Here is a 26,779-nt window from a genome sequence, read left to right as displayed (position 1 = left end):
AGAACCTAGGAATAACCACTAGAGAAAAAAGTCACTTGGAGAACAATTTTTTAATATCTTACTTGGATTTAGCTCTAATTTTTTGCTAAACATACTCCATCCAAAGTAGTTTGATCTTAAACAAAATAATCCATTTGATAGAAATATGTTTTTTACTTGACTTATATTTTTATGATCATCCTTAAAATCTCATCAGTCAGGCACTTCCACTGTAATGAATATACAACAAAATTGTATTTTGCTGCATATAAGCCAGACTGTAAAACTCAACTTGAATTTCAAGTGTCCCTCATCTCCAGAGATGTGACCTCAGAGACAAGAATATAGAACAAAAGTCTCTCTCATTTTCCATTTTTCACATAAAAAGCTGAATGTATATGTCATATTGCTCTATCTGAGGTGGTGTCACTTCTGCAAATCCTTGTTATCTCTTACCATGAATCCTGTGCACTGATGTTATGTGGGGCATACTGTTTTCATACACTTCTCTGCTTTCAGGGGACGACTTAGTCAGAGGCAATGCTGAACGAGAACCCCACCAGCTCTCCCTTCCTGGCTGTGGTGTGCCAAGGAAATACCGTCCAGCTTCACATCTGCCTCCTTCACAGGCCTGAGTGTGGAAGTGCCTGTCATCAGTCAGCCTGGAGTGCTCTAGTGCAAAGCCGTAGCAGAGCGCACTGCGGTCTGAGTACTGTCTGTAGGCACAGGAGACATCGTGGTGCTGGGAGCTTGGTCTCTCTGCAGGCTCCAGGAGCTGGGGAGAAGCCGTATCGGTCAGAGGGCTCCCACCCCACTGGCTCTCGTGGTCAGACTCAGATCTCTCAGTGTGAAATCCAGAATACTGCAAAACAGGAGAAGCAGCATGGAAATTACCACACCTGCATGAAATCTGCAAGTGACTGCACTGGAAAGGCAGAGTGTGTATGTGATAGGGTGTTTTTTGTGAGCATGCCCACATGTCTGCACCTTCTGATTGGACTCCTGGTCCTTTCCCGTACAACACTCTGTAATGAGCTCACAGATGACAGGATAGACCTCATGAAAGTCTAAAACATCCCATGTCGACCCTTAACAGCCATCTTCTTTATGATGTGTAATATTAGGCTCAGCAATATCAATGCTGCAATTCAATATTTTTTTAATACGTCCAGGTTTTTCTTGTTGCTTTGAAAGCTAGTGCTTCTGCTCAGCAATGGTGCTCCAATGCACTTCAGCAAAGCGCTTACAAAAGGGGCTGAAATAACACTGCTCCTGGAGCATTCTCACTTGTCGAATTGAAAACGGGTGTATTTCAAGGGGTTTTTTTCCAAGGGTTCACTCTCTTTTCCTCATATTTTGTTTGTTGATGGTTTTGTTTTTCTTACCTGGAACTGTATCTTTAAACTTCTTTCCTCCTACTTGAAGGGAAAAGAAAGCCTTTTGTCGATCCTGGGCTACCAACACTTCTACAGGATAAAGCTCCAAAGTGATGGCAGATAGGTAAGAAGCTAAAAATTAAAGCTCTGATGCAATAGGGGAACAAGGAAAACCCAGAAACTATTTGCTAGAAAAGGTGACTTCTAGGCAAAGCAGGCATAGTGGGCATTTGGCACCCTCACTTAAGCAGGGCCCTCCCAACACAGAATAAGCAACTAGCAGGCAGTTAGAAAATTGTCCAGAATAGGAGCATGGGCATTTGTTTAGAGAGAAGTAAGAGTTAGGTTAAATCTCACAGATTTCTAGATGCTATTAATGAATGCTTCAAACTTTCAGATAATTTTTGGGAAAGGGAAAAAAAAAAAAAGCTTATTAAACCTCCTAGAATTTACCTATCTAATTTTTAAATCTTTTTATTTATTGGAACCGTCAAACTTCACAGAACAGCTTTAAATCAATTTCTCCCATGATATGGACTGGGATAAGACCAAAGCTGTACATGCTCACATCCTCAGCACTACTCACTCATGTCACAAATCAGTGTATTACAACATGAAACTTCAGAATTCTCCCATTCCTTCACTCACCTTCCAGCTGCCCACTCTCCATTTTCTTTTAATAGGCCTAACATAAGCTTACCTGCCTTTTCATTAGATTAAGTTGCTATGAAACTCCTCATTACCAACCAGGACCAAAGTTTTATGCACTTCCCAACTGAAAGTACTGACCAGATGTTTGACTTACAGAAACATAAACCATCTGTGCAACATCAATAGCGGTTTTGGCATTTAATTGGGTATTTCTTCAGTATTGCAGTTTATGTTTGTGAATACTGTTTGTTAACACGATAGGTTATTTAAAGGAAACAAAGAAAAGGTCATGGCTTTGAGGAAGTCAATTATATTTTGTTATTAGTTGTCAGAAGAATACCCATAGGCAAAAAGCCTACCAGTAGATATGGAAGAGGTCAGGAATTTAGTACCACTATACGCATCACAAGGTTTTAGAGATTAAAGGAAAAATATGATTTTTTATGAAGGTAAGATAGTTACAGAGCCACAAAAGTGTTCTTTTAAATTCCAGTAACTTGGTATACATTAACTAGGAACTTTATTCAGTCATCACAGTGTTATGTGATCAACTGGAGCATCTAACTCTTCTAGCATCCTTTCAGATCTAAAGTCTGCAAACTGGTTAATCACAAAGATATATACTAAATAGGTGAATGACTGTAAACTATTTAGGCAAAAATGTATAGATAAAATTAAGTTTCCAACAAAAAAATTAGAAATCGTTAACAAGACTATTAACAATTACTAAATTTTAGCTGAAATGAAAATAGACAAAAGGAAAAATACTTTTGTATCTGTTCTTAATTTTAGAATTATTTTTAGTGATCTTTTTGGATTTGACTTTTATAAACTAGTCTTTTTAATTTTAAAAATTAAGCTGAAATATTATACAGTATAAGCAAGCCTAAGTGCAAGTATAGAAAAGTCAAAAGTTCATTTATTTTCTTATTAAAAACAAAACTCACAGAATATGTTTCTTTCATGAGGAGGGCAAGGAAAATTAATTTCCAGTAATGTAATGAAAAAATTTTGGACAATTTATTATGATAATAAATGCCAGAGAATCTTTCAGACTGAAAGCTCTTAATTTCCTGTAGCTCTACTAGATATTCTTCTATTAGTTCTCTTTTTTTAAGGACACTTCAGGGTCTAGCATCTCTTCTCCTGAAGGGAATTTCTTCATTTAACTGAAAACCTGCTCAGTTAGTTTTTGCTTTTATCTTGAACCTAATCACAAAAGACTCAATTGCACAGGCCTTTGTGCACTTTTCTTAGAGAAATGGAAATAGTCTCAAAGCATGTGTTTTTAGTGTATCAGGAATGCATCATGTAATGTCATACAACGATGTAGTCAAAACCAACTTTACTTAATGCATCTTCTTTGTACTTGATGTAAATTATAATTATTTGAGATCTGACCTGTAGCAGCTGCTACAGACCATGGATAGAATTAAATTAAGTGAATTGGTTTTGGCCCGCCTTGTCTGCCAACAGACATAGTTTGATATGAATACTTACTCTTAAGGTAAAACAGGGTAAAACTCTTAAGAAGGCACAGGGTAAAAATATGTCTAATTCCCTTTAAAGATAGCCACACATCTATTTGGTGTCATGAGGCTGCTCCACCACTGCAGTCCTACTGCTGCCTCTTCTGGAAATCGAATGTTGACAGGTGGAGACTTCAAATATGGGCATGTGTGACATGTTGATGGGGAGAGAAATGAAAGGATGATCAAAGATATTGCTTTACTGGAATGAGAGTGGAAACATTATCTCTCAAGTCAGAATGAGGCTCCCATATGTGATGAAAGACCATAAAAAATGGAATCAGATTTAATGAAAATTACATCAAATTAAAATCAGTGATTTTTTTTTTCCCAATTCCAGTCATGCCTCAGCAGAAGTGTTTTCCTTTCTATTAATTTTTACCTTCTGACTTCTATCAGGATCCAGAAGACAAAAGTAATTTATTACTTTCTGGTTTTTGACAAAGTTTAACCAGTAGTGAGAAAGAACTTCAGACAGGCAACATCTGAAATCCTTTCAGGTGATTTCTGAATTGTCTTCTGGCATATACAACAACAAAATATAAATTAAGTGGTACTCCAGCTGGTTCCTGGAAACTGAATTGCCACCTCTGAAAATTAGAAATGTCTTCCAGAGTGTTAATTCAGTGTGCCATCACAGTGAGAGCACGCTGGTGGAATCAGCACTGACGTAGAAAGGGGCTGTAGGCCACCACTGATGTTATTTTCACTCCAAGAAAAACTTCAGGAGGGCTGAAGGGTGAGGAAATAGGAAAATATAAATTCCATGTCTAAAAAAAGCTTACCCCATGAGAGCTCGTGGAAGTATATTAGGCCAGTAGACAATTTAATATTTCTCGGGTGATTTTCTTTTTCCTGACTTTCCATTCTTACAGGTGTCTCACTGGCCTGAGGACTCATCTTGTCATACACAGCAACATCAGCCTGCTCCACATACCATGCCAGATGTTCAAACAATAGATGTTATAGATATATAATTTTCTGGCAGCCTACTCAGGTTTTTATTATTATAAACATTAAATATATAGAGAAACCCTCACAGAGTCCTCTTTTCCATGAAAAACTTTCACTACATCAGCATTAGCAGCTTTCCTCTTCATTTGTGTCTTAACCATGAGAAAAAAAAATCACAGATGCGGGCTGCATTGTACTGAGAACATATGCATGCTTTTAAATCACTTTTATCTTACTTTTTACTAATGTAATCCTGAAATGTAAAATATGTTCTTTTCGCATTTACTATTATAGGCAGAACAGATGGTGAAAGGCTTAGATTAAAGTAATACAGCATGTCCATTAAAATAACCCCCACTGCTGGTGACTCTTCACCAGACCAAGAGTTATGTTTACTATAAAAAGAGTGGTTTGCTTTGCTTTTGAATACACTGGAAGCTGCCAAAGCTTTAGGCTACAGGAAGAAACTTAAAAAAAACCAAAAAAACAAAACACAAAACCAAACCAAAAAAACAAAACCAAAAACCAAGACTGGCTAGAATTCAGCCTAGTTCAGTTATCTTTATCCCATTGGGTGATATGCCCAAATGGAGGCGAATTGCAAAATTAATCCAGATTATTCATTTAAAGGAGCTATAAAATCAATACACCTCTGAAATCAGGTGTATTAATATGCACCAATTTCAAAAAATTTGTGAATGTTGTATACACACCAAAGCCTCCATCCAGTGGCTCTTGGGTATATCATTACTTGTATGTGTGCATTCTTTATTACATATATATGATCTTTATCCAAGAACTAAGATGATATATGAAGCAACAAACATTTTACCAGATCTGACCATAAAACATTTCCACCAGAGGCAGACAACAGGCAATTTAAAATATTTTCTTTGGACAATCATAGTTAATGGGACATTAAACTCCAAAGCAGTGCACATGATCATAATTAAAATGTTTTTCCAACCTTGTTGCTATTTTCTGTGTACAGAATAAATGAGGTTCAGGGCTAGCTTTTGGGAGCATAAAATAAATGAGGTCTGGGGCTAGATTTTGGGAGCCACTCACTATTATTATTATTATTATTACTATTATAACCAACTCATAATTTTCTTTTCTTGTTAATATCTATCAAATCTTCATCTCCCAGGTTTTTCTCCCACCATGTCTTTCAGCTCTGCACCCCTCTGATAGGACAGGACTAAAAAAGCACTGTTCAAAGTGCTTTTCATGAATTTTAGTTTGCTTTCCTCTTGCTTGCCCTTCCCCTGCCTGAGGCTGGTTTCACAGAACCCACTAGTTCACTCTACTAACATCAGGCAGTGTTAATCAGATGCTGACAAATCCTTCCAGTTTAATGAACTCAGTTTTATTTTAAGTCTACAAGACCTATATTATGCTGTGCCTGCTTTTGCATAAGATTTGAGGGAAAAAAAATTAACACTATCTTAGATAACCAAAATATCCACTTTTTGCCCTAGTAGTAAAAATTCAGCTGAGATTGATTAGCATCATTTTGATACAGTTCATATCTCATGTAGCTATCCTAGGTGCACACAGCTGGCAAGGCAGAGGATTCTCAGTTAGCACCCAGTAAAGCATATGATTTCTTTTTCTCTTCAAGAGAGAAGAAAAGTAAATGGTAAGGGGAAAAGAGAAAAAAGGAAAGGAAAAAAAAAAAAAGAAATTATGTACATTTAAAGTCTCCTAGAGTGCCCTTTAGTTCAGGAAGTACTTCACTCACTGCCATTATTTTACTAATGAACTTCCTGCTTGCTTTCCCCACCACAACCCAAGCTCCTGTGTAAGCCAAAACTCATGACTTCACTTTTCAGCCATGGCTTTTAAGTCACACTCTGATTCTCCTCAGCTGACTGGCAAATTACATGGGCAGGAGACCGAAGAACACAGGCTGTACCACCTGCTCCATGTTCTTCACAAGGGCTTCTCTTAGTCTTTCAACAGTTTGTTCAGTGGTGGAGAAGGATGAGAGGGAGACAAATACAAGCTGCCAGCATTACTTGTGGTGATGGGCTGCAATGAAAGGTATGACCATTTTTCAAGATACTGGCAACTACCACGGCTGCTTCTTGAATGATGAAATCTGTGACTTTACTATGAAGCAGCTGGTAATGAGGATGCAAAATGAAACTGGAGACTGAGCACCCTGATGTTCCAGACAACAATCCCTGATAAACCAGCAGTCACAACTGCACTGCTAGTTCAGGGTTTTTTTCTGGTGGCAGAAAGAGTAAGCAGGTACCAATGAAAGTCACACTTTCAGAAATCAGATTGATGTGGAAGGATAACAAGTCTTGAGCTGGGATTGTCCTGATAGCAAATGAGTACTGAGGAAAGGACTGTATAAGGAGAGATGAAGTGTAATTTCAGTAAATCAAAGATACTCTAAAAATCTAATTTAGAATTATTTGTAGGTATCTTCCACAATTCTTTGAAACAGTTTGATTGCAATTGTTTGATGTAGTGCATTCAAGAAAAAGGCTTTTTTAACAACCCACAGAAATGTGTATGAACAAATGTGCTATAACAACCTCAGACAAGATTAGATTCTTAAAATTAGGAATGTGAATTCATATCTAGGTGCTCTGTTAAATATTCCCTTTTCCAAAAGCAGATGTCATTTAATTTAAATCCTTACACTTGGTACTTTTGAGGGGGAAAAAGAAAGAAAACAAGGAAGTGATGTAGACGTTTGGGTTCGCATTATACACTCTTAGAGGTCAGTTTAGAAAACATTGTACCTACAGAGAAACTGTAGTCATTAAGGTCATTATCAGTTAAATATTGACCTGGGCTCTTTAAAAATACATAGCTCTTCAATGTTACATTATGAATGCATACATTTATATCCACTGTGTGGAGGCATAAGGGCAGTAAGACTTGTATCATTAGTAAACATCATGGTTATATTAACAAACAGATGTATTTGAGCTAAAAGTTTGACGACGTAAGTATGCAAGTGCTGTGGCATTGCCTGCAGAATCCAGTTGCACAAATGTATTGGGTAAGCTTCAATTCACAGACCCAATCGAGTTTGGTCCATTCTCCAGGCAGGGACATGTTCCTTACACATTAGGCTTGAAAATGAAATCTGGGAAATTAAAGTCTACTGATGCCAATGACCACCTCCTAGTGTTTCCTTCCTTTCAAAGCTTTGTACATAGAAAAGCTTTCTTTCTCCAGTCAGCAAGTTAGCTGGCTGCTTTCCCTTCTCAAAACTCACTCCTCTCGACTAAGAGTTCAGTATTAAACTGCTGTCAAACATCTGGCAGCTTTTAGATATGTTGGAATTAATAAAGAGTAAGTAAGAAAAAGCAAGCTTTCTCAAATGGCAAGACTCACAGTCCTCTCAAACCAAGTATTTCAAAACCAACATTTTCATTTGGTCCTTCTGTCCGCTCCTCATTAACTCTGAGCCCTGTGTTGCTATTGTTGTTGATGATGATTTATTATGCATGCTGAAACATAAATGTTTCCAGATTTTTAGAAACAGTTTAAAGAAACATATTCCCGCCTCAAGATCTTATAACCTGCGGTCCTTTATTCCCTTTAAGAAACATGTTCTTTGGCCCATTCTAGTTACTTGTGCAAAATAGAAGGCAAAATCAAGATATACAAGAAGATTTAATTTCTTATTTCAAAGACAGCTACCTGTGGATATGGTGATGTCCTTGATTTTGACTTTGTGCTCGAGAGGCGAGATTTGCTTCCCTTCCTGTTATCCGTTATGGTTGGAGTTGAATTTGCATATGAGAATGCCGGCTTGGTAGCAGTGACCTGATCCAGGGAGAGCTGTAGTCCTTTATATTCAGTATCCCTATATAAAAGGCAAAAGTGAAAAACAAACTCACTTCATAACTTAATGGGAAACATTCCTTCCTTCTAAGTGGGGGGTGGAAACAAAAGATATTTTTCAAGAAAAAGAATAAAGCAATCCAGGGCAAGCCAGTATATCCCCCTAATACATTTATGGAGTATAGCTTACTAAACAATAGCACCATATTTATACGGAAAATATGATTGCTTTTTGCATCCAGCTGTTATCATCCTGACCTACTTTGGGCAATAATAAAAAGCCAATGGGATGGTTATTTCTGAGATTTATATTACAGTTCTACATTAGTCACATAGCTAAGCAGTTAATAGGATACATTTTCCTCAGAACTCTTTTAACCATACAACTGCAAAGTTAACACATGAGTATATGTGTGTATGTTTTCACATGTGTGTATGTGGGGTGCACGTAACAGCCTACACAGCTGACTAACTAAATTGAATAACATATTTTTTTTAATGGAAAACACTTGATCTTTAAGGCCATATTTTTCATTGTTTCTGAGGTTTTGGGCAACTGGTGTAAATTTTTGAAATTTTGTTTCTTCTATGAGTCTTGTGAGTGTTTATTTATATAAAAAATCCATCAGAATTTTTTTATACCAGTTTACCAGTCAGAGAAAGTGGCTAAATAAATACAAATCTTCTGCTTTAAATATTCTGTCCATCTCTCACAAAATACTAGAGGTTTCCTCTGGGGAGCTTGTGAAGTTCAGTTAGATTCTTCAGACTTTCTAATGAATACATAAAAGTAAGGAAAACTGGCATTGTTCACAATATCTTACTAACCATAACGTGGGCATATGCATTGGACTGCACCCCTCTGCACACATCTGCATGTCTGCTGATACCCGGGGGAGTAAGAAATGAGCTCTCCAGCTTTCATGTAGTCATACGGAACCTATTCTGACAATGATTTATTAAAAGAGAGCAAAGCAAGAGCTTCTTCCTGACCTACCTACCTGGAGGAAAAGAGGGAGGATTCATGATTTTTCTCTTCCTCTGTGTTACCAGTAGAGAAGTAGGAGAACAAGGGAAGAATAATGCTTCTCTTATGCAGTCAAAGCAGTAACATTCATTCACATATGACCCCATACTTCATACTTAATTAATTATATTAATAATAAATAGTTTACCCAGCTTTAGCAACAATATCTTGCTCTGTAATCACACATATATTGATGTGTAAGCCATAAGAGTCTAACATTTTTTAAAAAGGAGCTACACCACAACCTGAGCATCTCACAGCTTAGTACACTGAAATGTTTTCAGATAAAAGTCAGGGACAGAAGGACAAACTTGATAAATCAATGAAATAAGTGAAATAGGATGAATCTTTGAGCAGGCTCAGATAAACCTGCAGAATATAAAAATTAATTCATCCCAGTTCTACAATAATTTTTTTTTCATCTGATAAGCAGCAAACTTGTTGGTTAAACAGGCTTGGATTTTTTTGGCAATGTTGACTATGTGTGTACATAACACATGAAAGTGAATCCCTGACATTAGAACTGCACTGACTACACTGTTTCCAGTCCAAAGCAGACAGAGCCTGGTCAAGTATAAATAATGCTTTGTAATGCAAAATTACTTTTTAATGAGGTAATTTCTTCAAATTTTGGCTTTAATAGAGATAGGTGTCTGCTATAATACCTGCATTTCAAATATCCTCTCTGCAGTGAAAGCATCTGAATATGGGGCTTCACTTTGGCCTATTTGACAGGTACGGCTCATCCACATATTTTGAAAGCATTAATCTTTTCTGTGGTTACTCCCAGAATTTTCATCCAGACACTTTGGCTTGACATGCAAAGCATCTGTCTCCATAATTGATTCCTACCAAATTTTCTTTATGTTATACAAAACATCAGAAACAAAGGATGTTCAATAATCTTCATATTTGACCACTCCAATAGCATGAGATTTTATCAGTAGTCCTGAAAAAAAGTCAGTCTCATCCTGATATACACATTCCCCCTGACTACTTAATTATAAGAAGAGGAGAGTCCTGTGGTCTCAGTGCCAGATGCAGAAAATATTGCCTCCAGAAACTAAAATTAATCAAAACTAAATAGATAAGTTGTTCACAGACTTAGGGGTATGACGAGATTGTCTTTCAGTTTTGAACCTACCACCCCTTTTACCTCCCTTTTTGCTGGAGAACCCATAGCTCTGTGCTTCTGCCATTACCTCCCCATCTCTGGTGTATGCCACCTTGTAGCAGTCTGCTGCTGTATCCTGTCAGTGAAAGAGTTTTAAAAAACTGGACTAAACACCACCCTGATATTCAGACCACAGACTGTCACTCTAACACTGCTTATCTGCTGCTACAATCTGTGTAAGGGCTGAGCATTCAAAACATAGAGAGCACACTCTACAATGCTTCTAGGTCATAGTAACTAAATAAAAACCCAGTCAAACCAGACTGACTGAAAACTTACATGCATTTCAACATTACTTTTCTAGGTCCTTGGTATCATTATGGTGAGGGGTCCCAGAACACCGCATATTAGAATAAACACCACAAGCTGGTATTTACAACCAGTTGCTTAGACCAGTAGCATCATTAAACAAAGGATAATAAGAAAAATATCTGAAGTTCTTGCTGCCAAATGAAAAGTTCCTTAGAAAAAGAACACATCTGTGCTCTCTTTGCAGATGAAACACCTGGACTTTTTAGCATCACTGAGTCATGATTCAATACCTTCTCAACCCTGTCCTAGCACAGCTGCCCTTCAGAATAACCAAGACACACACCAGAACACCATCAGTAAATGGCCAAGATAAATACCAGAAGTTAAAAAAAAGAAAAAAAGCAAGCAAAGAAAACACGGAGGAAGAGTCAAAGAGTCCAGTGGTCTCAATGTCAAATGCAAAATATGTTCCACCAAGAAATGAAAATGTTTGAGTACGCACTGCAAGGCAAGACACTGGAGAAGGCAGGGCTCCCAGTGATACACAAACAACAGATGGAAATTCTGACAGCTTTCTGGAGGAATTTATAAAACTTCCACCAACCATGGAACTATAATCTTCAGATTTCTATTCGTAAACACCTTAATCATCTATTACACAGTCCTAGCCGAACAACAGTACTGCATCTTGTTTTCTACATGTAATTAAAAAAAAGGTGGTGGATACAAGCCTCTTCCTCCAAGGTCCTCACCTTCAGGATCCCACAGGGATCCATACAATCTACATCTATCTACATGAGACTGCTGAGAGAGAGAGTGATATGGCATGTGTTCAATTGCTAACAGTATGTTGCTGACAATCTACTATTTATCTCATTTTCTGATGCAACTATCATCACTATAAAACATCAGAATAACTACAGGAAATTAGTTCTTAAATGAAGAACAGATGAATCAAACTGAATCCAGACAAGACCAAAGTGATGCTTCTTTGCAAAGGGAAACACATTGAAGACCTCCACCTTTTCATGATGGGAAACAGCCATTCTTTCCACAGTTGGATGGAAATTCTAGGTCCTCTTTGACTCCTCAAAAAACTTGGAGGCATATGCTTTTGGTAGCATATGGCTAAAAAAATGTATTATTTTTCCTCTATCTTGTCTCTCTCACTCCCCATATGAGAATCTGGCCAGTATGGTCAATGTACCAGGCACCTACAGACTGGATTACCATGCTTCACTGTAAGCAAAAATAAATCAGAAGACAAAGGGTAAAATCCTCTTGCTACAATATGCTGGTTCCCATTTTCTTCTCAGATCTAACTCCCAGAAGCGTTTCCACTCTGTGCCATGTGTCTGGCTCTGCCAATGCCCCTTATGAAGCTGGGCCTAATTTTGAAAGTACTTATTGGTGTACCACTTGTACACCATGAAGAACTAAGGATCGATGGCTGTACCAACTGCATTTCTCTGCACTGAAGCATCTGAAAGTTGAGTACAAAGCATTCTTTACTAAAGGGGTCTAGATATAGTAAGCTGCAAAGGTGGTGAAGGACAAAGGCTGAAGCAGCAAAACGCTTGGAAGAGGAAGCCAATCTGTTTGCACATCACTTGGATGCCAGATGGACCTGCAACACTTGTGTGAAGAGTTCTCACAACTCAGCTTTAGAAGACACTTTCTGCCTACTACCATTGCCAAAATATACTATATGAAACATGGTAACAACGATCTGTCTAATCAAAGTTTGAGGAAGAGATAATGAATCATTAGCAGACAGATACAAAAAAAAAGAAGAGTAAGGGAGTATCAGAGCACCACAAAATCTGAATTCTATGCAAACAGCAAAGCTTTCACAACTACAGTGACTAAGTGTGTGGTTAGAGCTCATCATGACACTGAAAAAATGAGAGTTTTTTTATGTGGCCTTTTTGAAGGAAAATATATGAGAAAAGGGTGAGTCAGCATTGCTAGAAATAATGTTGGGAAAGAATGGAAATAGTGATAGAGGCCCAGTGGACACAGTGTGGCCCAAGACAAACCAAAACAGTACATACAGACAAGTTGGGCCTTTTTATAATTTTCTTTCTTCAATTAATTGGGTCATATTTGGGACTACTCTCACCAAAATCTGAAAACTAAAGAGAGACTAGACATTAACATTAGAGAGCTAAAGGCACAAAAGCTATTGAGACTCCCTACTTAAAAATGGTGTTGGCTATGGAACAAAAGAGAACTTAAGCCCTGAAAAATGCTTTCAAATAGAAAGAGCAGCTAAATAGGATGCATCCAGAGGAAGAAGTAAAATAATGACATCCATTAGTAAAGAATAAATATCCAGATTCATCCCAAAAGTATTTAAGAGGGACAGCCAGACTCAAGAATACAGATCTTATATATTCACGGTCATAAGCAGCATAACCTTCAAAACAAGAAGAAAACCTTCAGAAAAGAACAGAAAAATGCTCAACCCATGGAAAATTCTGCAAAAACCATAAGAAAAAGCATCTTTTTACATTAATACCACCACATGCCAGAAAGGAAAAATAAGCTACACCTGCACTGACTGAGAAGACACAGATAACCAACAAAGAGGCAAATATTTACAGTGTATTCAATTTCTTCAAAAGACACAAAATTTAAACACCTTAAAGAAGATGAACAGAAATTCATGTTTCACACATGGAGTTACAGCAATGGATTAGAAATGTGTTTCAGTTCATTGTCTCTAGCAGCAGTAAAAAGATCAGTAGAGCTGGAATTCTTATTCTTAGGTATCTTTCAATTGAACAATATGCAGTGATCATACTGTCACTGGAAATCCCAGCAAATAATGAAAAAAAGGTATCATGGGAGCACCTAAATCTGATAAACACTGAATCTAGACCTGTGTCATTCTTTACATGTATTAAAGCAGTTCATGAAGTACAAGTTGAAAGTAAAAGGTGATCTTACTGGAGCAGGTTCCTACATCATTGATATAATCATTCACATGACTGAAGCAAAGCAGAAAATATTGTTCATATAAAAGAAAACAAGGTTTACTTATAATTGGTTACACTATTATTTCAATTGAATACATGATATGTGTTCTTAATTTCCTCTAGTTTTACATGAAAAATCTATGAAAAGGGTCATTACACTCTGCATTTCTTTTAGCTAAAAATCAGAAAAATTATATTTGTCAGATTTTCTGCCAGTCTAGCAATAGAAATTGTGAGATGAAACCAAAGGTGTCAATGTCATTAATGTTCAGTCTATTTTGATGAGTTATTGCAGTTCAGTTTAAAAACATGAAGGTGATAAAAGTCTGGCACTTCCTCATGCATGTCTGACCACAATTCTGCAATATATCGTTCTTCTACTTTTAAACAATGCCTGCAACTTTTAACATTTCCACACTCCAGCTCATGCAATGCTAACAGAGCACCATTCAGCAGATGAATGAAAAGAGAACAGATTCTGGCTGTTTGTCATCTTCATGGCTTTCTAAATCAGCAGATGGTACAACAAAACAGACAATTTCCTCATCTGCTGTGTCCTCTGTTCATGTACAATGTGTCTCAGAAATGTTTACAAAGGCCTCAGTCTGCTCACGAGATTTGTCAGAAGAAGCATATGCAATCCCTTTAGCATCCTCCAGAACCAGTCAAAATAAGTAGGTTTCACTTAGCTCATACAGAAAGCCAAATTTCAGGACAAAGTGAGAAAAAAGCTGTAGGACCTCACTGCTTGTTATGAAACTATGCTGACATTCAGTTGTGCAGCCTCAGAGATACTCCCTGCCTCAGCTGTTCTATCAGTTATTGGGATGATGTTAGCAACTCTCCTTTCTAAAACTTCTTGAGTGAAAAGTCCCATATAGGCCTCACCTACTGGACACCAAAGTAATTGGAAAGACCCTCCAGAACTCTTTCAAATGGTTGCTTATTATTAGTACACTTAATGGTTAAACCACACATCTACTTGGAGAAGTATGAGTACTGTATATTGGATCCCTTCATTAAGTTCCAGGCACCCATTTATCTCCATAAATAGCGCAAGCAACAGTAGCTGTTTACATCTTGTTGAGTCAAACTTTACACCTTCTTCAGCCATGAGATTCACTTACATGATACCATGTTTCTATATTTGCTTTTAAACGTGAAGCAATCCAAACTGGGAAGGTTCATTAAATTATTTGATACATTCAGAAAAATTGAAGCACAGATTTTCCTGTACAGGTCATTTAACACAAATGTCTGAGGATATCCTCTAGAAAACTTCTGTCGGATAAATTTTATATATTCCCTGATTCGTTTCTCATCTCAGAATGCAGTCATCTAACTGCCAGTCAAAGTTAAATAAAACATCCTGGCCTCTGGATAATCATGGTGTGGAAGATTTTTCAGCAGCGTGAAGGTACAGTTTTTCATTCCAAACCACATGCCTAGCCATTTTTGGCTCCAAAAAGGAGATCTCTGTACACTGTATTTGCCTTTATTTATTAGACTTGCTAGATGAAAATATGCACCAGGAACTTATTATTGTTCATGAATAAAATGCCTAAGATATCCCAGGCTAATTACATACAAATTTACTTACAATTTTTAGTTACAGATAGCACTGAAAAAAAATACTTTAATTCATGAAATATGATGACCTAAGTTTAATTCTGTAACATTTATTTATATTGGGAGTACTTGCTTTCAAATGCAAGATGTTTAGGAGAACAGCTGCCTAAATGTCGTGTTTGATGTATATTCAGTTCTTGCCAAATTAAAAGGAGAAATATATTTGACAGGAGTTTATAAATGTTTGTATATGTTAGAATAGGTTATATATTAGAATCTGCCTCATAATAAGAAAATTGTTTTAGAGGGACATGACCTCAGAGCCTGCTATGGTTTTTTGTTTAGTTGTTTTTTTTACTCTCAACTAGTTGAGAATACTTTACCTGAAGTCATGTTAAACCCTGCAAAATTCCAGGTATCACGTTCATACCGTCAGTCTTTACTAAATTATTATGGTGACTTTGTAATCATTTGGATGTTTTATTACTTTAAATTCACTGGCATATTCAAAATAAAATTTCTTAATAAACAAAAGGCCTGTTAAATGAGACTTTAAAAACTCTAATTTTCTTTTCTTCCAGCTACTCACTTCAACCAGCCCATTGAAACCAATGTCACCTCAGTGCATCAGCGAGTGCATGTAGACAACACCTCTTTAAGAATTAGTGTCATATAAACATAAGATCTCTCATATCCTTGTAGAATGGTTTCCATTTTGCAGAAAGCCAGACTGACAACAATGCAACAGACTGCTGTTATAAAGGGTAGATTTTCCCATATCAGAATTCTTAATATTTTTCTGTGTTAAAAAAACATACCTTGAATATCACTGACACCCATAAGACACCAGTCTGGTAGCCAAGTGACCTGGATTCAATTCCCAACCCTCCCAAAGACTACTGGTGCCATACAGGATGAATCATGTATCCTGGGATTTAGCAAGCATTTGGCACTTGCCTGAGCTTACCATCGAGGCAGCCAAGGGGACTTTTAATTTAGCCCAGCATTGATCACTTCTGAGAATCCCTACTTTAACTTTCACAGAATCACAGAATCAGCTAGGTTGGAAAAGGCCTCTGAGATCATCGAGTACAACCTGTGACTGAACACCACCTTGTCAACCCGACCATGGAACTAAGTGCCACATCCAGTCTTTTCTTAAACCCCCTTCAGGGGTGGTGACTTAACCACCTCCCTGGGCAGCCCATTCCAATGCCCAGTCACCCTTTCTGTGAAGAACTTCTCCCTAGTGTCCAACCTAAACCTCCCCTGGTGCAGCTTAAGACTGTGTCCTCTTATCCTGTTGCTGGCTGCCTGGGAGAAGAGACTGACCCCTACCTGGCTACGGCCTCCTTTCAAATAGTTGTAAAGAGTGATAAGGTCACTCCTGAGCCTCCTTCTCTCCAGGCTAAACAGCCCCAGCTTGCTTAGCTGCTCCTCATTTTGCATTTGCTGCATTATTAGCTCTGAAGAGGAAGATAACAATATGCTATTGTAGGTAACACTTATTTCATGAAATATCTTTGTCTGTGTCACCTATTAAACTTCAGCTTTTTTGGAAGGAGCAACCTCCTGCTATGCTATCAATGCACGATAGCTGACATTACTGAGCTAACTCTGAGCTGCATCTCATCTGCACATCACCACAGATAACAAAAAATACATTTCCCAAGGGCAGTACCCATGTCACTATTGATGCAAAACATGTTTTTATTATTTCAGAATCTCCATATATTCAACGCAAACATTTTTAACTATGTCCTATACCATTTATCCTTGATTAAACCTCTGCTAGATAGTTAATCATTAATGATTTCTTTACAGTTGCTGTTCAAACAGCTCATTCATGCCAAAGACATACAGAATTTCACAGACGTGTTCTTTAATTGGATTCATTTATTTCTAATCTACTTAAGTCCTCACTACTGTAATGCTTGACTAAATAGACATTAAACTCACTTATTTAAACTGCTAAAATAAATTTGAGATGTATTCTATGAATAAAAATATTTGACTGAATACATGTAATACCATTGTTATTGTGTACTTAACTGAGCAGAAAATATTGGAAATAGCACGCTAGATAGCTCTTTGATATGCTTGGACAAAAGGATTTGAGAGGACCCAGATGATTTTTTGGCAGAGATTAAAAATTAACAGGTTTCTAAAGACTAAGGATTTCTACAGCACATTAAGGTATGTAGTAAGGAGAACCAACAGGAGCTCCTCATGATTTTCATGGGGTTTGGATGTTGTCATTTTAAATCCAAGCACTGTTTCAGAGATAATGGCCTTATACTAATTCTGTCCCCTCATGGCAAGGGCCAAAAGCAGCTAAGATGCTTTCAAGATTTGACTGATCTATGTTTTGTAAAAGTAACTGAAAAGTTGGCAAAAAATTGGATAAAAGTCCTATATCTGGATGTTTCGTTTCACAAAATACAATTATGTAGCTATGGACTCCAGGATATCGGGGACATATATAATACTCTTCTCTATGGGGCTTAAAAACCTAGTTTCAGATTTTTATTTCTAAAACTAGTGTTCTTAAACTCTGTTTTGGTGAAGAATCCTGTAATCTGTATGATTCTCCACTTACACTGAGAAGTTTCACAAAAGTAAGAAGCATCACGTTGCAGAGTGGTCACTGATATAACACAGACTGCCCTGTGTGTAAGAAAATGCGCATCACGGCGTAACTATGCAGTAAATGAGGATTATAAAGATAAGGATTATACCTCATACTTACATAAACCCCTCATGAGCTATTTCAAATATTGTATATTCTGACCATCTTATCTGAAAACCTGAAAAACTTTAGAGTGGGACAGCAAAGATGATGGGCTTAGAACAGCCTCAATATGAGAAACAATTAAGGACTCTCAAGCTGAAAAAGAGGTGACTGGGACAACAAATGGTAAATTATGAGCAACATAGAGAAAATTATTAGGAAGCAGTTTTTTGCTTCTTCTTCTAACAGAACAAATAGAAGCTATGAAAAAAACAAAAAAGGTGACACTTTGACAAAAAAAGAGGGCCTTTCTTATTACATTTACTTAACCTTGGCAAAAGCTCGCATGAGTTCAAAAAATAAGCAGGTAAATTTCTGGAGGAAAAAACACCCCAAAAAACATTGACAACTAATACTCTCAAAGATCTCACCTCTTTCTAGGAAATCATTTGAACTTCTCAAAGACTGGGAGAAAGTACTGGGGAAGCATTACTGCATGCTTCTCATATTTTTTAACTCTTCCCAAAGTATTTCCCATGGTCACTACAGTACGTGTCTGATTCTGTATAGCTGTTCTTATCTTACACTCTATACCACAGTAGTTAGCATTTTTGTACTTCATTTCCTTTGAAACTGTGAAGAGTGGTCCTGACAATTTGCTGTTATTACTTTTAATAATTTACTGTAAAACTTAAATTAGTGATATTTCAGGTTTTATCAACTCCTCTATGTCTCCCATAATTAAAGGTTTGTTGTGACAATGTTCCTAAGATCCTAAGGTTAATACTTGAAAAATTAATTAGCTTTTCTGTGATGACTTCCTATGTAAGCTTTTGGGATCTGGGAATAATTTATTGGAGACAAACGTTTGTGCTTGAAAAACTATTTACTGTTCATTCTACTTGTTCCTCTTTGGAAATTTTCTATCTGCATGCCTCATAATATACTTGTCCATCATTTCAGCCTGCTTTTTCTAATCATCTGCCCCTCACAGTGAAGAGGCATGTTGAGCACAAAAGGATTCATGAACTTTTTCTGGTGAGGACATCCCATTTACAGTAGATCCCTTTCTCTTTCATCAGATTAGTCCTTCCTTGTCATAAGACTTCCACTTTCCTTAGGAAGCAATATTTTTCTAAAACAAAAGTCTTTCTGATTCACTTGTCCAAAGTTCCTCAGGTCTGGCCAAGGGAGAGCACTTTGTCTCTGAGGGCCGTAATGTGCCATTATCTACCAAAAAAGCATGATGTAATACTTAATAACTACTTTTCAGCTGAGCCTTCTTTTGCTTAAATTTTAAAGGTAAGGGAAGGAAGATAGGCAAGGGCTCTCATTGGAGCTTTGGCTTTTTGGGGAGAATGGCTTTTTGGTTTTTTTACAAATTAATATATCTGTTTTCTCATTTCATTTTTTGTACAAGAGTTAGACTGCTTTTTAGCTTGTTCCCATGCACAACCAAATCTCTACTGCAGCCAAATCCCACCCACATTACTAGCCACTTGGGTCTAAGTCTCTGTTCATATCGCCTTGGTCATCTAGCTTTGATAGACAAATAATGTACAAAATTTGATGTTGTTAAAACAGGAGACAAATAGCAAGAAAGGACAATATCATGAGGCCATAAGGTAATACATAATTCTCCATTTTATTTGATTCTTCCCTAGTAATCACTGATCTTGTCTCCTCAAAGTGTACATTATACGTGGTTATTAAGTGGGTTCATTAAATGTTAAAATTGATGTAGGATAACTTGTTTCACTACCTAGACTCTCTGGGCCACAGAATAAGTTAAACCACCATCTACTGCAAAAATACTGCTTGCCCCACATCATCTGTCAAATTCAAAAGACTTTTTTAATGGTTAGGATAACAACAATTCATTATTAACATACGCAGTTCAAGAAATGCACGCCCATGTTAAAATCCAGCTTATGACAGGGAAGAATGAGTCTCCAATGGGTCAAATGATTATAGGTAGTAAAACAGTTAATAGGAATATCTAAAATTTCTCAATAAATAAATAAAAATAACTTAATAAAACAAAATAACATCTAGCTTTCATCTTCTCTGGAAACCTAAATCTATCATCTGCCTAGTACCTTTGTCTTCTTGGTCATTGCTTTGACTAGGACAGGCAGAGGCCTTAGCTGGCTTTAGTCATTCTGTTGTCACTGCTTCACACGCACATTCATCAAGGGTTTCTGGATGCTTAGAAGTCTGACTAAGCAGAGACACTTTTATTGTTCCCATAAAAATGTCCACAGCATTCATGTAGATCAACTCCACTGCCAACCTACAACTGTCTTTGGACCAACACTACAGTTAATCTGCAGCTGAAGCAAATGAACACTTGATTTGGTTTGTGCAACAAGTCCACTATATCACAATGTGTGAAATTTACTGTGCCTTTGGTGATCAGTTCTGTAGCACATACAGAGCAACTCCAGAGTATCACACCTGTGCAAATGGTGCTGTGCACCTTCTGCCTTATTGCTTTCTTGAACTCACTAAATATCCCCATGGAAGCCCTAATAGCATGTTCCCATATTATACAGTTATAGTCACACAGGCAGGCAGTTTTCTTTGGACTGAAGCCATGTCCCTACCCCCATTGCTGTTTTTTATAAACCAGAAAGCACCAAGGAGTCTGATTATCTTTTGGAAGGTAAAGAGTTTTCTTTAACTCTCCTACTAGCAGCTTAGGATCAATAGAATTATTTTGGGGAACACTGTTCAGAAGTTCAGCTGCAAATGGGAGGATGCTATCAAGCTCTTTATCCCCAAATGCAGTCTCTATTTGAGCAAATGCTCTATTGAGATATGCCTCGTGAAGCAGTCATTAAGAGTTATTATTTTGTTCTGTGTACAAAACAGTCTTTGGAAACAACAAGAGAAAAATGTCATGCAATGCCTTTGAGTGGATTTTAGCTAGCCAGGGCTTAAGTCAGAGGGAGAGAGTCTTCTATAGCAGCAGCCCAGGCTAAGAGCTGCAAACCATAGTACAGAGATGATCAAAGCTACAGGCTACTTGAGAACAGGGCATGTTCGCTTGCTCACTAACAGCACAGGTGTAAGAACATTGAATACTGGATGGGTTTAAAGGTCTTCACACTAGGTTATGTCAAAATATCTGTACAATGCTAGGGATATAGCCAAACTTTAATTAGTCAGGCGGTTGAGTTTCCATAGCTGCACTGAAACTTCTGCAGATAATAGCTTTTATTTTCAACATTGCTGCCCCCAAGATTTATACACAGTGGTCTGTAGCTGAAAAACTATGGCTGTTCTTTATTAGGTCCCAATTCAACACAGTAACAAATGTGTCCTTCAAGTCATCTCTATTTGGCAAAGCCAAGGAATATTTTCATTTCTAAGAGTGTGTCTAAGGGGTTTTTTGTATTTCAAAACTGAATTCACTAGGATATTATCATGTACTGAAAGTTATGTCTAAGCATTTTTAGAGCCTGACATGTGCTCAAGTGCTTTAGTAAATCAGGACTTCTGAAATCTAATTGCACTAAGTGGATCATAACAAAAGACAACAACAGGAATAAATTGTCTAACTGTGTTAAAGACCATGAGATTGATTCCAGAGTTCAGCCATCCCGAAGGGTCAGATGCTATACCCTTGTTCACACAGAGCAGTGCCTGCCTCCATAAATAGTGTCATCAAAGTGAAAGGGGCTGCCTCTGAAGTAACCCACTGAATACGAACATGTGTGCTGGAGCCTGGCCCACACTGTAAAGTACAAAAGAGAGGTGAGGGAAAGAGAATTAGATTTTAAACAGATACTTGTCACTGTTGAATGGACAAAGATTTATTTGTTAACACTTAATTTGGGCCATGTCAAAATGTCACATTTGTGTGTGTACAAATAAAAACTAGCAAGAACAACATAATATAGAGGGAAGATCTTGCTTCAGAAGCAGTTTAGTAACTTATCACACCTGTTGTACCTTCTGATAATTACGGTGAAACAACATGGGAATGACAGCAGTACTGAGATGCAGCACAGAGCAACAAGAGCAAACATGCAACAGATTGAGGAAACAGAAGCAGAGCTAGTAAAATTGTAAGCCTGCTTAAGGAACATACTGGTGCTGTTATGAGAGCAGGAGCCAGTTCTGCATCCAGTTTTGTGCAGAGTATCAAGAAAGCGATAGCATGCAAGGGAATCCTTTGATAGTGGACGGCTTGGCCTGTCTCTTCTGCACAGCTACTAACACAGTCCATAGACGAGATACAAATGTGATGTGGTAAAACCAGCAGCCACTTTTTCAACTTCCTCTTCAGCATTCTGAACTATCACAGAGTGGTGAATACAACCCTAAACCCCATGGTCTATTGTCTCCCCCGCTCTGCCACATAGGGAGGACCACTGGGACTGACCCCCAAAGGGACTGAAGCGCCCAGCTGCTGTAGTGATGTTCACAAGTCTCATTTCTGCCATTCAGAGTGCAGAAGGGCAGAGTAAGGACAAAGTGTGAACAACCTCTCTAGCAAGAACAGCTGTGCTACAGTGTACAGTCCAATGCTTCCATGTAAAGTAAAATCTGTGGCAGTTTACCTTAGACCATAAACCGTGGCATTTTAGGAGTAAGAGTCCCTGGAGCAGGCCCTGTACCTTTCATCAGTGAAGTGAGGCAGACAGCTGGAGATAGTAATTGCTTCAGCTGCTGCCCCTGCTGAATGTGTCTCAACCCCAGACAAACATTTTACAAGATCTGTAACTCAGTGTTTGGGAGGAGGGTGTTTCCAAAGGCAGCACAAAGAACGGGAAAATGATGAAGTGGAAAGCATTTGAAGTCACCCTTCTTCCTAGGAATAAAGACACTTTTTTACAATCTTGAATTTCGTGCTGTGTGAGACTCTCAGCACACATGCATTTAAACTAATGACTGGACGGTTTTTTTCCATAGGTCTGAGCTGCAGTCCTTTTATCATTTCTCTAACAAATAAAACTCTTCATAGGAACAGTGACTCCAGGCTCTGGTTTTAGTGCCCTGGCCATTACAGTCACCTGGTTTAAATACAAGCATAGAGATTTGGAGTGAATTAAACAAATGGTAGCTAAGAAAGTCCCTGCATGAACAAAGAAGAACTATAGAAATGTACTGTGAACACCTGGAAAAGCCTGTCTCCTATTTGCAAGAAGTACATAAACAATGTCCCAGGGAGACAAGTCTGTAATAAAAACTAATGGTGAACAAACAGAATACTGCAAGGGGAATCTTCTGCAAGAGCTATACTTCAAGAGGAATCCTTTTATATTTTTTTCTTCAAGGCATATGCTTCCCAAACATTCCGATTTATTAAAACAATTCCTCTATATATTTACATTGCTAATCCAATTACATGAATGATGGTAGGCTTTACAGTCGGAGGAAAAGTACATTGCAGACTGAATGGAAAAAATGGGACCCAGTACTGTGCACAATTAAGCAAGTGGCAAAAATTCCCATTAATACAGAGAAATATAAAGGAAAAGTAGCAGGGCAAATCGGTTTCTACTATTTACAACTACTTAAGAAAAAATCCGAAACATTATCCAGTTAAAGTTACAAAGCCTTATCTTGAATATTACAGGTTGGATGACTAAGCTTGTTCATACAACTAGTTTCACTAATGATATGAGAAAGTATACACAGGATTACTTCTGCAAGCAGTAACTTTCCCAGTGTATTCACTATCCTTCACACTCCATCACACACTCAGGAGATACCAGACAACCTATATCTACCTTTGACTAAGGAGAGAACGATGTGGCAATTCCAATTAGGTCAGTTTGAAAGAAATTCTCAAGAAAGGTAGGCGTATGGGTGTGGAAATAAATTTTTGGATTCTCCCATTGACTAGGAAGAGACAGATGTGAGACCTGATGTCCTAGAGAGAGGACAAAAAGAAGATTTCTACGAAAAGCTATGAAAATATGTAACTGTCCATAAATATGGGGAGAGCTTTTTTTCCGTGTGAAACACAAATTTCCTTAAGGTCCACTCAGTGTGCCAGGAAGAACTGCTTTTAAGTCTGAGCCATCACACATAAAGATAGTACCTTGCTATCTTTATCATTTCAAATCTGGTAGTACACAAAGCCATGAATAGTAATAATAATTCAAAGGTGAAGTGTGTAGATACAATTAATGGTTAATTTATTCTAAATTGCATTGACCACATTGTTGGTAAAACATTTGTCAATATGGCAGTCATTTGTGAAATAATCTTTCAAATAAATTGCATTCGGTTTGTGTTCCTAATCAGGTCAACTGGGACCATATCAAATACATGCTATATCATTAGGAGAGAGATTAGTCACAATTAGGTACCTAATCCGTGTTATCTGTATATGTCACCACTATTGCTATTCTTTTAAATGATAAAGGATGACAAAATGTATATAGGAAAGTTTCTTTAGCTTTCTCTGGGGACAAATTATTATATTTGCCCACGCTCAGAACGTCAAAGGATTTTTGCATTATCCATTTGTTTAAGAGAGGGTTGTTTGCGATCCAAATATAAACTTAACTTCAGCAGTTGCATTCTCTATTAATTGACTCATACTTGAGTCCCTTTATGTGATAAACATGCACAGCTAATAATCAATGATATGGTGACTGTGTGTACAGAACAAATAAGAAAAGAAACAAATATTCTGTGTCTGTACTCACATATGCCAAGCAGAATACAAAGAAGAGCAAATATGTGTGCTTTAAGATGGAGTCCTTAAAGGTCATTTGTATTAATTTTTTATACACTATTATGCAAAAAAAATCACCTTTCCTCTGCCATTGCCACTCTGCTGATTTAATTCAGTATATATACTTATTACAAACATTTGTCCCAAGCCTAGCATTCACGATCTCAGAGCTCGAGATTTATGGAAAATGAAAATCACCTCTTTTTTTTTTTTTTTAACTGAGTTAAAGAAAAGTTTAACTGAGTTAAAAAAGAGCTCTTTTTGCATAAACTCTCTTTCATTCTTTCCTTTTTCATCATCAGTACCACCCAGGTGAGCTGGGAAGCTACAAGGTAAGAGATTCTCCTTCTTGCTGCTCAGCCTGCACTGAAACTGCTCCAGATCAGTTTGGCACTTATGGCACTCAGTATCCTCTTCTTTCCAAAACGGAGCGCTCAGGCTCCTCTCAACAGTGAGAAAAAGCTCCTGATCCCATGAGCAAACCGAAAAAAATCCTGAGTGAAGAAGTACTGTGCAAAGGAACCAGGGACCCAGCAGGTCAGAAATTTGCAGCACATCTTCCAAAGCTCATGACCCCTTTTGCGATTTTCCTATTTCCTATTTTCAAATGAATTTTTGGAGGGAGTCATCCCATCTTTCAAGTTCTAGCTTGCAATCCCAAATGTGTGGGATTGCAATTATGTTATTTAAAAACAAAACCCCACTAGTTTGTACCTCTTTCACTTTCTCCTTGGCTTCCACACACAGGAGTCAGTATGCAAAGGTTTGTATTTCTGTTCTGTAAGCATGTTCTTCCCCTTTGGGTTTGTAACAGGACCTGGCTGCAGCAGGCAAATTTGTGCCTGTGCCTCTACGAGGAGCTGCACCAGGGGCTCTGCCACACACCCACTGCCCCTTGGTGAAGCATGGGAGGAACCCATGGTGCACACATGTGCTGCTCACTTCAGCCTTTCTTGGTTTACTGTATTAATCCAGTGCCATCCTTAAGGACCTACAGTATTTATAGGATTTATACCAGCATAAAATATATTAAACACTTGCAGATTTTGAGTGCTACAGGACCTATGTCCAGCCCTCTTGGAGTGGAGCCTACCTCACACCAGAGGAAAACCTCAAGTTCCCATAACCTCTCATTTTCCTCTATGTTTTTCCCACCTATCTTTCTCATTTGAGTGATAACATCTTGACTCTGAATAGTTCACTAAGAAAATTAAGCCTGCTATCGGTAGTTCAGCATCCCCCTGGCCAACTCTGCCACCATGAGCCTTTCCCTAAAAGCTCCATCTACCTCCAGTTACCCATTTCAGAGGATGACTGCATTTCACTTTTTTAAAAGCCTGACTGCATCTCACTTTTTTAAAAGCCAGCCCTTTCTCTGCTTACAGCCCCCTGGCACATGGCAAGGCCTGTTCTCCCTATATGTTTTTCTGAATGGTAGGCTAGGCAGAGAAGTAGGATAACGATGATAATTATAATGATGAGGATGACGATTATAATAATAATAACAATAATAATAATAATAATGCTCAAGTGGAAGTTATGCCTATCCCCTGGAACAAGGGCAGCAATTGCAGCAGCAGCAGCCCTGCTGCAGAAGCAAGCAGGATGCGATCTCTTCTACAGCGCCCTAATGAAGAGCTAGACAGTGTTGGTGTCTGGATTACAGCCGTCGGCAGCACATGGCAGTTGCCGCAGCCAATACTGGACCTCCCAGCTTTCAGTATTCCCACTTTAGCCAGTCTGGCTCCCTCTCTGCCCTCCCGCCGTCCTCCGCACTCGGGCAATTAAGAAAAGGGCCCAAGGGGAGACTTGGAGATTTACACCGACTAACAAAGTTGCCCACTTCATTCTCTAAGGGAAATCTTAAAAAAACAACTGTAGTCCTACTATATGTCAGTCTGGCTGAAAACAGGTTCTGAAAATCCATATACATGCACGAAAATATGAAGACACTGCCTCCAATGATAAGTCAGCTGAGGCGGAGGAATCTCCCTCTTTGGGTACCGCTTCTGAGGGGGAAGTCGGCTTCCCTGCAGCGCCGTT

The 26,779-nt window shown here is 38.0% G+C and overlaps 1 protein-coding gene across 5 annotated transcripts in view; it reads right to left on the bottom strand.

Moving 5' to 3' along the window:
- The window catches only part of SIM1 (SIM bHLH transcription factor 1), a 56,871-nt gene that overhangs the window by 9,171 nt on the left and 20,921 nt on the right, over positions 1-26,779 (bottom strand). For all 5 annotated transcript variants that reach the window (XM_064649892.1, XM_064649890.1, XM_064649891.1 and 2 more), the window contains 2 exons: positions 8,162-8,327; positions 436-841 (listed from right to left, as the gene is read on the bottom strand). In XM_064649892.1, coding sequence (XP_064505962.1) covers positions 436-841; positions 8,162-8,327 — 572 coding nt within the window. The remainder of the gene's footprint in view (positions 1-435; positions 842-8,161; positions 8,328-26,779) is intronic.

Source organism: Pseudopipra pipra, chromosome 3 (genome assembly GCF_036250125.1).
Source record: "Pseudopipra pipra isolate bDixPip1 chromosome 3, bDixPip1.hap1, whole genome shotgun sequence".
Taxonomy (NCBI): Eukaryota; Metazoa; Chordata; class Aves; order Passeriformes; family Pipridae; genus Pseudopipra; species Pseudopipra pipra.
The sequence above is the reverse complement of the archived record's forward strand: the minus strand, read 5'-3'. Positions and strand labels throughout refer to the sequence as shown.